We start from the raw sequence: 15,042 nt of genomic DNA on the forward strand, positions 1-15,042 counted from the left end.
TCTCCCCCTCAGACTGGGGCTCCCTGAGGGCAGGGCTGTGTCTCCCCCCCTCAGACTGGGGCTCCCTGAGGGCAGGGCTGTGTCTCCCCCCTTGGACTAGGGTTTCCTAGTGCCAGACCCCTCCCTGAAGCTGTCCTTGCCGCAGTCCATGTCCTCACCCTCAGGGGTGCCACTGATGTCAGTGGGAGGACCAGTGTTGGGGGAGCGCTTGGGATTCTGGGTGAGGGCATTCTGCCGTGTCCAGTCAAAGTTGTCTGTCAGGTCCTGGGTGTAGCCACAGATCTTCTCATCTTCAAAGTGGCAGGTGTTGTCTGCATTGGGCCAAGGAGGAGGGGAGGAGACGAAGAGGGTCAGGCTCCTCAGGCGACCTGGTCTAGCTTCGCCCTCCCTGGCCACTCCGAGGTAGGTGCCGCGCATCCAAGCCGTGGGCCTAGGATCTCAGGACTTCAGAAACCAGGCAACAGGGCCCCTGACAAATCTGTTCCCACAACGGGACTTCCTAACCTTTGTACACTACAGACCCTCTGACATCTAGTGAAGTCTAAGGACTCCATCTCAGAATAATAATTTTAGATGCACAAAATGAAATACACAGGGTCACAAAGGAAAATCACTTATATGGAGATACAGCTGTCAAAATATTTAAAAAACACATTTGTGAGATAACAATAGGTGGGCTTCTTTATTATCTAATTAAATAACAAGATCTAGTGTTAGCTCTAATAACTGCTGTGGTTTTGAAGTCCTGATGAATGTAAATGATATTCAGGAGTGGCTGTAACAACTTCAAGATAATGTGCAAACGGGGCTTTGTCCTGATGACAGGGTCACAGGGAGTGATCATATTAGTGCAGTCTGTTGCCTACATTCATCCCTGAAGATGTTAAACTTCTGCTAGAAGTTAGGGGAAGATAAAGAAGTCACTGTATGCCCTTCCATGTTCCAGGTTCATGGACCCCCTGAATTCTATACACAGATCCTTTGCGGGGAGGAGGGCTTCCTGGATCTCAGATTAGGGACCCCTGCCACAGAGAACAGGGGATGTGGACTAGTCTGGTCTCTCCATTTTTCTTTTAGGGACAGTGATTCTAGGGACAGGATCAGGGTGCTGATTGAGGAGGAGAGGCCCTGAGTTACAGATGTCCCCTACCTCTGCCCCCCCTCCACCTTTAAGCCCCAGAATCAATCCTGGATGCACATGTCTCCAAGCCCAGCCTTGTCCCCTTTGGCTTCTCCTTCCAGCGGCTGGCCTCCACCCCATTTTCTCTCTGGGTATCTCTCGGGGTCCTCTCCTCCCACCAAGGGAGGCTTTGTGTTCCCAAAGGGAAGGGGAAGTGGGGGGGAGGTGTCTCACCTGACAGGTTGGGAGAGTTGATGGCTGAGAAAGCAAGCGGGAAAACCAAGTCAGAACTGAGGTGTGGGACCGTACAGAGGGTGCCCAGGCTTCGGACCAGGGGACAGGGTTCCCAAAACCAGGACTGGGGGCCAGAGGGGCCTAGCCTGCGGTGACAAAGTAGGACACTGCACAGTGGGGAGCCCCAAGCTCTGGAACCATGTGGGGAGGTTGAAGGGGGGTCCCCTGGGGAGGAGATGAGCCCACCCTTCCCACCACCCCTACCCCCCCCCCCACCACCTACGCTCTGTGTAGTGGATGATGCGGGAGGCCGTGTCACCAGCCCCGAAGGTGGTGTAGGGCGTGAGGCGGACCTCGTAGCTGTAGGGCACACGGAGGTCAGTCAGGATGTATTCCAGCAGCTGCCCCTTCTCCACGCGCCGCACTGGGATGGCCTTCACCACGGCGTTGTGCTGATTCAACTGCAGATACAGGGCGTTCCCAGATGCCCAGCAGGCCACACCCTCCACCAGAGCACCGGCCCAGGCCCTGGTGTGACTTGGAGGGTGGGGGGGGGGCCAGTGTCAGGGAGCAGAAAGAATAAAGGACTAGGAAGCCAGCCCCTCAGTTTCCCCCTCTGTGAGAGAGAGCAATCACTCCTACCACGCCTCCCTCCTAGGGCTGTCCTTAATAATATGGGATGCTGGGCACTGCTCAAAGTGATTTGCCATTATTAACTCACTTAATCCTCAAAATAACAATCCTCTGAGGTGGAACATTATAATGACTCCCATTTTACAGATAAAGAAACTGAGGCCAAAGAGATGTCATTTGCCCTAGCTCACACAGAGCTAGATTCTAGCCTAGGCGGTCTGCCCCAGAGCCACACTTTTACCCTCCACACCTCCTGCCCCTTGGGCAGAATCACATGGAATTAGACTGGACACAAGAACAGCATAGCTCCAGTCTTGCATTCTAGAGACCCTGTGGATGAGACTGCCCCCCTACCCCACTCTAAGCTCCTGACTCACAAGTAGATTCTGTGTTTTGTGAGCAGAGCTAGCTCTGTCCCCTTTCCCTTGTATGAACCCAGCAGACATAGCCCAATTCTCAGGGCTGGGCCCAGAGCATGGGGTCGGAGGGCACAGGTCCCTAGAACCTCCCAGCTTCTGCTGCTGTGTCCAGAATACTTTCTCTCTGGCTCTGAAGAGTGGTCTGTAAGGGGGTCAAATATGTCCAATCCCTGCCTCCAACCCCTTCCCATGGCTTGAGGGACACTCCCAGGGTCAGCCTGACCCCGGGCCCCTGTCCCCCTTGGCCCACCTGGCGGACACTGAGTCTGTAGTTGAGCAGGGGGTCGACAGCATCGGGCTCCCTCTGGGTCCACTGCAGCACATAGGAGTAGTTCTTGGACAGCTTGTGGCTGCGGGTGGGGTTGGGGGTGTCGAAGTAAAACTCCGGGCTGTAGGCTTTGGCTGAGAGGGCGGGGAGGGGGGCGTGGGGCCGTGAAGGGTGGGGATGGGGGAGAGACACAGAGAGAGGAGGCACGGGAGAGGGAGACAGAAGAGGATGGTGAGGAACAGAGACAGGGTATGGGGAGACAAAGAGAAAGGGAATATAGTGAAGAGAGGAGATGGTGGGAGAGGAGGAGATTGGGGGAGTGAGGGTGGAGTAAGAGTGAAAGTGAGAAGTGGAGAAAAGGGAGATTGGGAATTCCAAGACGTGGTATTGGTGAGAACAGAGAGGAAAGGCCAAGGAAAAGCCAGAGAAAAGAGAAATTTGGGAAGACACAGAGGAGGGATATTAGAGAAGACACAGGGAAAGAGGATGGGGGAAAGACGCAAAGAAGGGTCAAGGATATTGAGGTGGAAGGAAGAGAAAGGAGAGGGATGGAGAGAGGCAAAAAGGTGGGAAGACAGGGGAAGTGTGGGAGAACAGGGGAGAGGGGAAGGAGGTGGGAAATGTCATAGGGGCCTCTGGCTGGCAGGGCTGGGTGGGGTGGGGAAGGGCTGGGGAGTGACCTGTGGTCCTGGCCCCCTGCTTTTGAGTGAAGAGATCCACACAAGAGCTAAAGGGGCACGCGGTCAGTTGGGGGCTGCTGAGAGAGCTGGAGGTGCAGTAGAAGGGGACAGGCACACCTGGGGCTCTCCTCCAGGGGCGCTGCCACCAGCTCTGACAGGGAACCAGCTCTCCCTCAAAGAAGAGAAAGGGCATCAGAAACCCCTTCGGCCCCTATGCGTTCCCCTCAGCCTTCACCACGACCTCCACCCCTTTCTGAATCACCCATGCCCGCCTGCAGCCCCAAACAGCCCACCCAGGAATGACTTGATGACGAGATAGGCTGAGAGGGATTTCTGGGCACCAAGGGGCCTGAATCTCTGGGGTGACAGCTCAGGAAATGTGTGCTGGCTGGCCCAGAGCCACCCACGACGTTCCAGAGAAGCTGTTGAGGGTCGTCTTCTCTCCTCTTAGCTACAGCTCAGGCCCCTCTCATTGGGCCTGCAATTACGAAAAGAGGGGGTCCTCCGTCCTCAGCCTCTGGGGCCAAGGACGAAGGAGGAGGGGCTTGAAATGTGATGGCTGGGATGGGGCGGTGCCCAGGGCTTGAGTTGGAGGGTTTAAACCTGGTGTGGGCTGGGCTGGAGCGCACCAGCTACCAGGAAAGGAGGAAACAGAGAGCTGGGATTGGACGAGGCTGGAAGGGGTGGGGCCTATGCCTCGTAATTGGGGCCCAGGCGCGATGTGGATGGGTCTTTAAAGAGACGGGCCCATACCTGGTGCTCGCGGGGCTAGAAGGGCGAAGCCTAAGCCCGGGGAAGTAGGGGTTTGAAAGCGGCAGGGCTATCCGAGGCCAAGGAGAGGGAGGCTGAGCTAAAACGGGCGGGGCTTAGGGCACGTATAAGTGGGACTTGAGAAGTTCCTACACCTGGAGAGGGCGTGAGTGAAGCGGTGTAGCCTGTCTAGAGGGGCCCTAAAAGACGTCACGGTTTGGTCCGAACGGAGTGGGCGGAGCTTAGACCTCGCATGGGCGGGTCTTGGAAAAGCAGGGACCTGAACTTAGTGTAGGGTGGCTGGAAAGGGGCGGGGCCCAGGCCGACTGTGGGCGGGGCTGGGGTTGGGGCGGAGCCTGGCCCCAGGTGGGCGCGGTTGGGGGCGGGACCCACGGGACGCTCACCCGAGACCTGAAAGAGGCAGGTAGCCGAGCCCACGTCGTTCGAGATGCTGCACTCGTAGCTGCCGCTGCTGTCGCGGGTGACGGCGTCGAGGCGCAGTTCGGAGTGGTCGGGGGCCTCGGGGGCGACGGGGACAGCGGGCGGCGGAGGCAGCAGCTGCCCTTTGAAGCGCCAGACGGCCGAGGCGATACGCTGGGGGCTGCCCCGCAGCAGCGAGCAGCGCAGCAGCACGGGCCGGCCCAGCGCTTGGCGCACATCCTGGGAGCTGGGCTCCACCTCCGGCGGGACTGGGGGCGGGGGCGGCGGTCAGCGGGGCCGGGTGGGGTTGGAGGAGCGGCCCCATCGGAGGCGACGCACTCGACCCTGCTCCCGCACCCCCCAGCCTGGAGGGATCTCAGAGTGGATACACACTCGTGACATACACAACAGCCGCGCTCATACCTCCCTGACCTGCAGATACCCACCCCATCCCGGCCCATTCCTCCAGCCATGCTTCCCAGACTGGGCCTCAAATGGTCCCCTCACACTCCTCTCCCCACGTAGTGAAAAGCAGCATAACATCGGAGCTCAGAGCAAAATCCCCAGAGCCAGATGCCTTAGGTTCAAATCTCAACCCTGCCTCAAACTAGCTGGTAAGACCTTAGAGAGTCAAAGAGGCTTAGCCAAAGTCAGCCAGCTCCTCGGTGCAAGGGGCTAAGGACTGGAGATGAGATTCTAGAGACTTTCTCCAAAATCATCCCCTCCAAACTCCTGTCATTCTTAAAATGTAAACCCTTATCACTAAGTAACTTAAGCAAGTTACTTATCCTGTGACTCGGTTTGTAAAAATAAGGAAATAATAGAGTCTGTGAAGGGTTAAATGAGTTCATGCATTAAAATGCTCTTAGAACAGTGCTTGGCACGAGGTGAGTTAACTCTCATCGTTATACTATCAGACACAGCGTGCTCCCTTGAAGGTCTTTCAAACTCCCATGTCTACCTGTTATGTTCTATCAGTTACTTCTTTGCTCACTAGGTCCCTGGGAATGAAGACGGGGGTGGGGGGGGCGGCACTTGATAATGGAAATGTGGCAAGAGTCACAGACCTCCCACCTTAGAACACAACACGGGGGTGGTAAGGTTTGGGGGATATGGGCAGTACGTGGAGGGGTTGGTTGGACTGGAGTGTATGAAGGGGTGGAGAGGGGGCAGGTCAGGCTGAGAACCGGGAGGGACAGCTCAGAAGGGAGTCCAGGTGGGGCGATGAGACTCACACTGCACGTTCAGCTGCACCTGGGCCTCGCGGGGGCGCACGTTGAAGCCATTATACCGAGCCGTCTGGCAGCGGTAGGTCCCACTCATGTCGCGGCTCACGTGCTCCAGCCGCAGCTTCCCGTCCGAGGTCTCCTCCAGGGGCAGCCCCGAGGGCAGCAGCGCAGCCTCCTTGTCCACGCGGGACCAGAGCACCGGCGGCCGCGGCTTGCCTCGAACCTCACACTGCAGCTCGGCGGGCGAGCCCTCCCGCACTGTGACCACGGCCCTGCCCTTGGGCACGCTGATGGTGGGAGGCACTGCGGTGGGGAGGCGGGCAGGAGCAGGGTTAGAGCTCCCGCCGGCCCCTGCTTTGGGGCTTCGGCTTCCCTCCCCCTAGGTTTGAGCCTCCCTTCCCCATCCCAGATGTCCCAAAGATCCCTCAGTATTTCCAAAACACAGCTCACCTCCCCCCAATTCTCTCTACCTTCTGGGGTCTCTACCTCAGGGTCTCCCAACTCAGAAAGAGATCTGAAGTCGTCCCGGCCTATTCCTTCTTTCCCTTTAGCCCAAGGAAAGGGGGTTCCACCTTGTAAACAGTTCTACCCAATGACCTCCTCTCCCAACCCCCTCTCTCCTGCCCACTGACCCCGATCTAGTTAAAGCTTCCATCTTGCCTTCTGGAGTGTTACCACAACATCTTGCCTTCTGGAGTGTTATCCCAGATCGCTAGTCTGTCCCTCAACATGCTCACCCTTTCTTCCAAGGTAATAGGATATCTGGAGTTTAGCAGGGCACACAGCCAGAAAAACCATCATGTCTCCCAGCCTGTCTTAGCGCTAGCTAGCTGTGAGCATGTGACTAAATTCTGGCCAGTGGGATGTGACAGGAAATAAGGGTCTTTAAAAGGCGAGGCTGTGCCCCTCTTCTCCTCCTCCTTCCTGCCGGCTGGAATGCAGACTGATGGCTGCAGCTGGAACTGCCATTGTGGACAAGGTGGCCCACACTAGGGATAACAGAATAGCAAGACAAAATGGAGCCTGGGGCCCTGAGGACTTGGTGGAGCTGAGCCATTATTCCAGCCTGGACTGCTCACTTTTATGAGAAAAAAAAAAAATACACATCTAGCTCATTTAAGCCACTAGTAGTATTTTGGGGTTTTCTGTTACACACAGCCAAACCTAATCCAACCCAACACATCGCCCAGCTGGAGGGTCTTCTAAGACTTCCATGGGTCCCATCCCACATCCCATCAAACAAATTAAAATGTCCTACATTAAATATAAATTGTAAATAACTCCACAAGGCAAGCTGAGGTCCAGTTATCTAGTTAGGATCATTCATACTCTTGTAAACATTTATACAAATGCCTTCGCTTTAATTTTACAGTTTTCTCTTTGTATTTTGCAGCCAATTAATTTGTTTTTCCAGGTCTAAATTATTTCCACAGGCCCTTAAAAAGCTTCCATGCCCTAGGCATCAGGCTAATGAGCCAAACTGAGGAAATGGCCCAGTGCCCCGTTGATTTCCCTGTTTCCAAAACGTCCCAGCTCCCAACCTTTCTCTGCCCCCACAGGTTAAAGGGCTGTCTCCTTCCTTTGAGGCTGCACTGCCCTCAGGTTAAAGCTCCAGTTCCTTGGCTCTACAAACAAGACCCTCGTGCTCCAGCCTCTGCCACTCCCCAGCCTCATCTTCCCTCTCCCATCCTGTGTCCCAGCTATGGGATCCACTTATACGGCTTGTAAGGGACACACTCCCTGGCTACGAAGTCTTTTCCCTGTGCAGAAGTCAGGATGGAAGGGGCCTCTGAGGCCATCTGGTTCACTGTCTCACAGAGGAGAAACTGAGGCCCAGAGAGTCAAAGAGGCTTAGCCAAAGTCAGCCAGCTCCTCGGTGCAAGGGGCTAAGGACTGGAGATGAGATTCTAGAGACTCTCTCCAAAATCATCCCCTCCAAACTCCTGTCATTCTTAAAATGTAAACCTTTCAGGGGTGGCTCTACAGTCAGACTGCCTGGGTTCGAATCCCAGCTACACCACTTACTGTTTGTTAACTTAGGTGAGTTTCTTAAACTCTCTGAGCCTGTTTCTTCATCTCTAAACACTGATGATAAACTACCCCATAAGGTAAACCATGAAGGTGAATGAGCTAAATATGAAATCATCAGAACACAGAGTAAACACTCAATAAATGTTAGTCATTATCTCATTGTTATTTATTATTATTGGAATAAAGACCCAAATCCCTGCATAATCTGGCCCCCGCTGACCCCTCTGCTCTCTCCCATTTCACGCCATTCTCCCAGCTGCACTTTCCTCCCTTCAAAAGTACTCCAAATGGCCCACGCACTTACCTGCCACAGGGCCTTTGCACATGCTGCTTCTTTGGCCTCCCTTTTCTTCCACCCTCCCTTGCTCTCTTTTGCCTAGCAAAATCCTGCCCCTCCCTTAGATCTCAGATCAAACATTCTATCTTAGGAAACTCTTTCCCGACTCTCATGCATCAGAGTTTGCAGTGATATATTTGTGAGACTATCTGAAAAATGTTTGTCTTCCTGCTTCGTTCAATGCCAGGAGAGCTCATTTTGCCCACTGCTCTTCCCCAGAGCCTAGCACAATGCCTGGCATACAACAGATGCTTCATAAATGGGTATGGAACACAGAGGAAACACAAATTGTGTTCCCCTCACTCTGGTCTCCTTTCCCACAAGCTACTGTGCCCACCTCCCCTCTGTGGGCCTCTCCAGTTTCCTCACACACACACACACACACACACACACACACACACACACACACCCATGCCGCTTCAGCTGCCCACCTGTCTCAGAGGAGATGTTGACCTCGACGCTGAGGTCAGGCACAGGTGCTCCTGGGAAGGAAGCCACGCACAGGTAGGTGCCATAGTCACTGAAGTGCAGGTCAATGAGCTCTAGGCTGCTCGTGACGGCAGGCAACTCGGGGTCATTTCGGGTCACCAGCAGCCTCTTGGACATGCGTGCCGGCTTGCCGTTCTTGAACCACTGGTAGGTCACCTTCTCCTGGGGTACTGCATCCACATGGCATGACAGCTTCAGGTCCTGGCCCAGCTGTATGTTCTCACTCTCTTTGATCACATCTGGGGTGATCTGGAACGTAGCGTTCTTCATGGCTATGGGTGGATGGGGAAGGAGAGGAGGCTGGGGCTGGCCCAAAGCCAAGGGTCTATGTCCCTCCCACCCCCATCCGGACCCAGCTTCTCTCCTTGAACTGGCCTTCCCACACCACCACCACCCCCAAGAGAAACCATCACTTTGCTTGGAAATCGTTCTGCTTGCTCAGATGCATTTTTAAAAATCCAAAAAAGCTGGCTGTAGGAAAGTGGGTTTAGGAATTGTTATAGCCACTGTTGGCTGAATGTCCATTATGTGAGAGGCACCATTCCAAGTGCTTGACATGGGTTTACTCATCTCACCCATCCCACAATCTTGGAGTGAGGCACTTTGCTGTCCCCATTTTACAAAGGAGAGAACTGAGGCTCAGACAGCTTAACTAACTTGCCCAAAGAAATAGCCAACCTTGAATTCAGACTCAGCCTACACTCTTAAAGGCTGCACTGCTTTATTTTTATTCTTGTTTTAAACCTTGAATATGCAAAGTACAATTTTTGGAAAGAGGCACCAGAATGTATTAATGCTTCTGTCTAGAGAGTGGGGCTGAGGGGAAATTTTATCCTTTTGTACTGTTTGCTTCTTTGCAACAAGTTTGTGCAATTTTAATAATAAAAGCCTAATACAATTATTTTACATGAAATTACATAAAACACAGTTTAGAAAAAAAGGGTCTAGCCTCTTTGAAAAATCTGAATATTGTCTGACATAGCCAAGAGTTAGACAGAATTTTTCTTCTTCTTTTTTTAAGTAGGCTCCACATCTAGCATGGAGCCCAAAGCAGGGCTTGAACTCATGACCCTGAGATCAAGACCTGAGCTGAAATCAAGAGTTGGACACTTAACTGACTGAGCCATCCAGGTGCCCCTAGACAGAATTCTCAATAGTGGGTGCTAATTCGACAGGTCCCTGGTACAACGGCCATGAACTAGGACTGGACTGGGCAGAGCAGGCTGGACATCACCCCAAGAGGCGACCGTAAGAATTTGATGTAAACTGCAATCTCAGGAACCTAGGTTTTAAAGGCCAAATGGAATTAGGTGGAAAAAAGTAATCTGACAAGAAAAGTACCATCAAAGGAAAAAGTAGTCATCAGCAACAATCTTGCTACTGTCTTTCTTGCTCTGATTAAGTAAAAACTCACCGAGAACTAGCTTCTTTTTGGGATGAGGGAAGAACAAAAAGGAGAGACCATTTCATCAGAAGACTCTCCACTGGATTTGACAGAAGCTATACTTTATTTTCAAGGGCTAAAGAGCTGCAAACAAGCCTGGATCTTTAAAATTCTCAAATAAATAACCAACAGCCAAACAACAACCTAAAGTTACTTCTAAGTCAGAAGAATATTAAGTTTTCTCTTTAGGGGCACCTGGCTGGCTCAGTCAATAGAGCATGTGACTGTTTGATCTCAGGGTCGTGAGTTCGAGCCCCATGTTGGGTAAAGAGATTACTTAAATAAATAAAACTTAAAAAAAAAAAAAAGCTTTCTCCTTCAAGCACAGTAGCAAAATCAAGATCATACTGAGAAGCTAATGGGGCTGAGGTTTAGTAAGTAGGGTGTTTATACTTCTTTAATCGTGCCCCAAGTTTTGTATCATTTTTACATTTAGTAATTACCTTCAGACTCACTGACACACTTTGCTAATAAAGATTTGCATATGAGGTATGTACAAATCCATGTTATTTTCATTTTAATTCTGTGGAAAATGTAGAAACCATTGTATGGGAAGAGTCAGGAATTTTCTCTTAAAGACTGGAATGTCCACATTTAGCTTTTGGCAGCCTCAGTTTCCCAATCTAAGAAAAATGTCAGTAATTGGGGTGCCTGGGTGGCTCAGTCAGTTAAGCGTCTGCCTTTGGCTCAGGTCGTGATCCCAGGGTCTTGGGATCGAGTCCCGCATCGGGCTCCCTGCTCAGCGAGGAGTCTGCTTCTCCCTCTCCCTCTCCCTCTGCCTCTCTCTCTCATGAATCAATAAAATCTTAAAAAAATATATAGGAAATCAACACCAGCCCTTCCCACTTCTTCCACTGTCAAGATGACATTTGGAAATGTAGATTATAAATAAAACTTTATACAAATTGTAGTCCAGCCGCTGGCAGACAGATAAAAGGAAGCAGACAGGCTCCTTTCCCAGTTCCCCGGCGGTTCCTGGAGGGCAGGGCCCCCGCCCGCCTTCCGAGTTCCCTCCCGCTCTCCGGACACACGTACATCGCACCAGCAGGTTGACCGTCTTCTTGGCAGGGTTGCCCACGTTGTTGGTGGCCGTGCAGTTGTAGTAGCCAGAGTCCTGGGCCTGCACTGAAGGGATGCTGAGGGTGCCACTCCGGGCCACAGCACCCAGGGGCAGCGGGCCCGGCCCGTGGGACCACTGCAGCTGGGGTAAGGGATCGCCGCCTGCCAGCAGACACTGTACCGTCACATTCTCCCCCGGGTTGACCACCAGAGTTTCATTCACAGACAGCTTCAGGGCTGGTGGTGCTATGAGGACAAGGAGGTGGGGTCTTAGGGGACCGTGAGGCAGCGCTGGGGGAGCTGAGGGGGGAGGAGAAGCCATTGGGGAAGGGCTGGAGGGAGAGGGTAGGGAGCAGGCGGGGGGCGGGGTGGAGACACGCTCACGGGGAGGGGCCTAGAGTCCTGTGTGGGGCGGGGCGCTGTCTCCTAGCTGGGGAGTCAGCCCCAGGTGGGCGGGGGGGGGGGGGGGGAACGGGCAGGGAAGGCCTGTACCCGTGGTGTTGGTGAGCCGGAAGGTGATGGCCTTGTCCGGGATGCCGCACACGTTGCGTACAGACACCTGGCAGGTGTAGCTGGCATAGTCCTGGGGCCGCAGGTTCTTCAGCTTCAGGACCTTGGTCTCCCCCTAGGCAGCGGCAGAGCACTGGGGTGAGGGGCCTGCTTGGGTCTCTATGGATCCCACACACATTCACCCAGCACCCGAGGCAGAAGCAAATTCCTACTTAAATTTCTATCTTTCCAACCTCCACACCGTTTAGCCTCAGGGAGCCGGAGCCTGGGGTGGATACTGCGGTCTCCATACCTTGGGCTTCTCTGCATCTGGTGCTGTCCTGGGGCACACCGGCCAGGACAGCCTCAGTTTTCCCACTCTGGGAAATGGACGGTAAGGAAGGACTCCTGCTCTGTCTTACAACCCATACAAACATGGGGCTGGCCCACAGGCCATGGCCTCATGTGGAGCTTTGCCACCTAGGATAGCCACCTCTGAAAGATGCTCCTGGTAGGACAGCTGCATCACCACCGTCCGGGACTGTAGGGGTCCCATGGGAAGTGCAGTCATCTCTCTGCCCCCAACTGCTACCGCGCCTGCCCAAGAGTTCCCAATACTCTGCCAGCCAGCAGCACGCAGGGATGACATGCCTGCCCCTGGAGGGTGCCTTTCCTAACTAGCAATGTCCCCGGAGGACTGGTGCCTGGGGGACTCTCCTGTCCTCCCTGACCTTTCTGTCCTGATTTCATTTGGCAAGGGTTGTCTGAAGCCCAATCAGAATGCATGCTTCTGACGTCAGAACAGAATTACTGGAGTCAGGGCATCGTCCCTGGAACACAGGATCACAAGGCCTCGGTCTCTGCGTCCCCCTCCCTTGCTGGGTGCAGAAGGAAGAGTGTGGGGCAAGCCATGAGGAGACCAGGCCGGCTGCTGTCCATCCTGACCTGGGTGTAGAGGGGCTCATAGATGTCGACCCCATTGTCCTGGCTGTGAGACAGGGTGTCGGAGCCCCGCTTCCAGATGAAGCGGGCAGGCGGGTTGGAGTTGACAGTACAGCGCAGGAACACTGTCTTCTCCTGGTAGAAATTGCCTCGAACATCGCTCACCGTCTGGTGCACCGTCAGCATGGGCTCGTCCAGGTCTGCAAGGACACAGCCCCAGTGGAGTCAGGGCCAGCTGACCCCAAGCTGGGGGGCTGGGTTTTCTGGCAGCCCGCAGGGAAAGCTAAGCCACCCTCAAGGGATGCTTCCAGAGAGCCAGATGCTCTCCCAGCCCACAAGCTTGACCACCCATTAGAGGCAGGGGAATGGGCTTAACGGCTTCCCAGCTGTCCCTCCCCCCGGCCCTGCATGCGGGTGTCTATCTTCACCCTCCCATCATGGGATGGAGGAAGCAGCCGCAGACTGGAAATCAGGACACTGGTTCAAATCCCAGGTTAGCTGTTAATTTGCAGTGTGACCTGCCTAAGTCCCTTCTCTCTCTGGGCTTGTTTCCTCGCTGGTAAATTGGACTAGATTGGTGGTTCTCACCTCTGTTTGCATGACAGAATCACATGGAGACTTTCTTTGTAATACCACTGCCTGGCAGAGCTTATTGATGGTGTCAGAAGTAGGAAGAATGATTGCCTCTAAGGAGATTATTGACTGGGAGGGAGCATGAGGGAACTTTCTGGTCCTGGAAATGCTCTTGAACTGGATGGTGTTTACACATGCATAGACATAAGAATTCACTGAACTGTACATTTAAGATTAGTGTACTCTATCGGATGTAGCTTAATCCTCAATTTAAAAAAAAGAGTTTAAGAAAAATCCTGATGCCGGGGCCCCACGCCCAATTATCAGAATCTCTGGAAGTGGAACCCAGGCATCAGTAGTTGCTTCTAAAGACCCCTCTAGACATTCTAATGGGCAGCCAGTGTTGTGAACCAAAGGCACCCACATTCCACAGCCTAACATCCTTCGACAAGTGTCCCATCATTCTGTCCTCACACAGCCCACTTGGACAGAAGTCATAACAAAGACCAGAGGTGGAGGTAGGGCATTGGTAACACCCGGGCCATGTCTGCCACCCGCTTCCAGCACCAGTAAATCAAGAAATGACCCTCAGCCCCAGGATTTGGCAGGCCTGTGGTTGACTGAAAGGGGACAGAAGGGTCTGAGGTTCCATTGCTCACCACTTGGGGGTCTCACTTGGGTGGGGGTGCATGGGCATATTTAATGGGTAGGTTCATTGTAGACATTAAGATGGTGCCAGACAGGCCCCTTGGCTTGGCCCTACGGCTTCTGGGTAACTAGGATCAGCCTGGGCAAGCAGTGAAATAGCCTCTTGGGGCTAAGGGGGGTATCTCTATGGCGGGCAGGTAGGGACTAGAGGCTTCCCATTCAACCAGCAGCCAGGACTGAGGGGTGCTTGGTCCTATAAGTGGTGGGAGTAGGGAAGTTTCAGAGAGGCCCCTGGGGCAAAAGCAGAGACATGAGGTACTATGGGAAGGGCACCAGAGCAGAGTCCAGAGAACCTTTGCAGGTGAACAAGTCACAACCCCCCAGTACCTCAATTTCATCTGTGAAAAAAGTATAATTCAACCTGTCCCACCCTCCCTGATTACTTGAGAGGGCTGTTGCAAGGTACGTATGGATTAGGGAGGGAAACGCGTGAAGGGTATAGGGTGAGACACACTGGAGGAACAGCAGGTAAACCCCTTCAGTCCGGAAGAGATGAAGCCTCTACTGTGCTCTTCCACGGAGGTGTCGCTTCTCCAGCCTCCTTTCCACCCCCCTCCTCCCGCCGAGCCTGAGGGCCCGGGGGCACCCCCGGCCGAGACTCACACTGCACATCCACGCGGATAGACTTGATGGCGGGCACGCCCACGCCGTTCTCCGCCTTGCAGTAGTAGCGGCCGCCCTGCGTGCGCGCGATGCGCTCGATGCGCAGCGTCTCGTTGAACACCGATGTCTCCTGGAACTTGTCTGAGGCGCTGCCCGCAGTCTTGGTCCAGCGCACCTGGGCCCGCGGGGTGGGCCGAGTGAGCCGCGGCAGTGCGGGGGTGGGGGTGGGGGGTAGGGTTCCGGGTTGAAGGCCAGGCGACCGTGCCTTCCCTCCCCCCGGCCCCCACTGTTTTTCCTGAGTGCCCGTGGGGACCACCCTGGCCTGGGAAACTACTTCCCCCAGGGGAATACACAGATGGGGCAGGGTGCCTCGGGAAAGAATCCGGGGAATCTGGGGTCAGAGGGAGGAGGCTTTAAAGAAGGCAGGATAGTGCAGTGGTTAAGAGGCAAGTTGGATTGGGGCAAGTTATCCCACCTTTCCTGCCTTCCTTTCCTCATTGGGAAAATGGAGAATATCCCACCTAGGCTTCCTGGGAGGATTAAATGTGCCTTAGTGCCTGTAAGACTAAGAATTTGATAAAGTTTTTAGTGGCCTTGGGCAGGTTACTCCTCTC

General features: G+C 53.9%; 1 protein-coding gene across 1 annotated transcript in view; it reads right to left on the reverse strand.

Annotated features, from left to right (window-relative positions):
- The window catches only part of MDGA1 (MAM domain containing glycosylphosphatidylinositol anchor 1), a 54,226-nt gene that overhangs the window by 5,923 nt on the left and 33,261 nt on the right, over positions 1-15,042 (reverse strand). Inside the window, exons 3-13 of the mRNA XM_034991152.1 lie at positions 14,429-14,603; positions 12,548-12,744; positions 11,606-11,738; positions 11,090-11,359; positions 8,553-8,882; positions 5,760-6,056; positions 4,509-4,793; positions 2,657-2,808; positions 1,638-1,815; positions 1,355-1,378; positions 159-311 (exon numbers count right to left, since the gene is read on the reverse strand). Coding sequence (XP_034847043.1) covers positions 159-311; positions 1,355-1,378; positions 1,638-1,815; positions 2,657-2,808; positions 4,509-4,793; positions 5,760-6,056; positions 8,553-8,882; positions 11,090-11,359; positions 11,606-11,738; positions 12,548-12,744; positions 14,429-14,603 — 2,194 coding nt within the window. The remainder of the gene's footprint in view (positions 1-158; positions 312-1,354; positions 1,379-1,637; positions 1,816-2,656; positions 2,809-4,508; positions 4,794-5,759; positions 6,057-8,552; positions 8,883-11,089; positions 11,360-11,605; positions 11,739-12,547; positions 12,745-14,428; positions 14,604-15,042) is intronic.

This window comes from Mirounga leonina, unplaced genomic scaffold (assembly GCF_011800145.1).
Source record: "Mirounga leonina isolate KUSES-001 unplaced genomic scaffold, KU_Mleo_1.0 Mir_53, whole genome shotgun sequence".
NCBI classification, from domain to species: Eukaryota; Metazoa; Chordata; class Mammalia; order Carnivora; family Phocidae; genus Mirounga; species Mirounga leonina.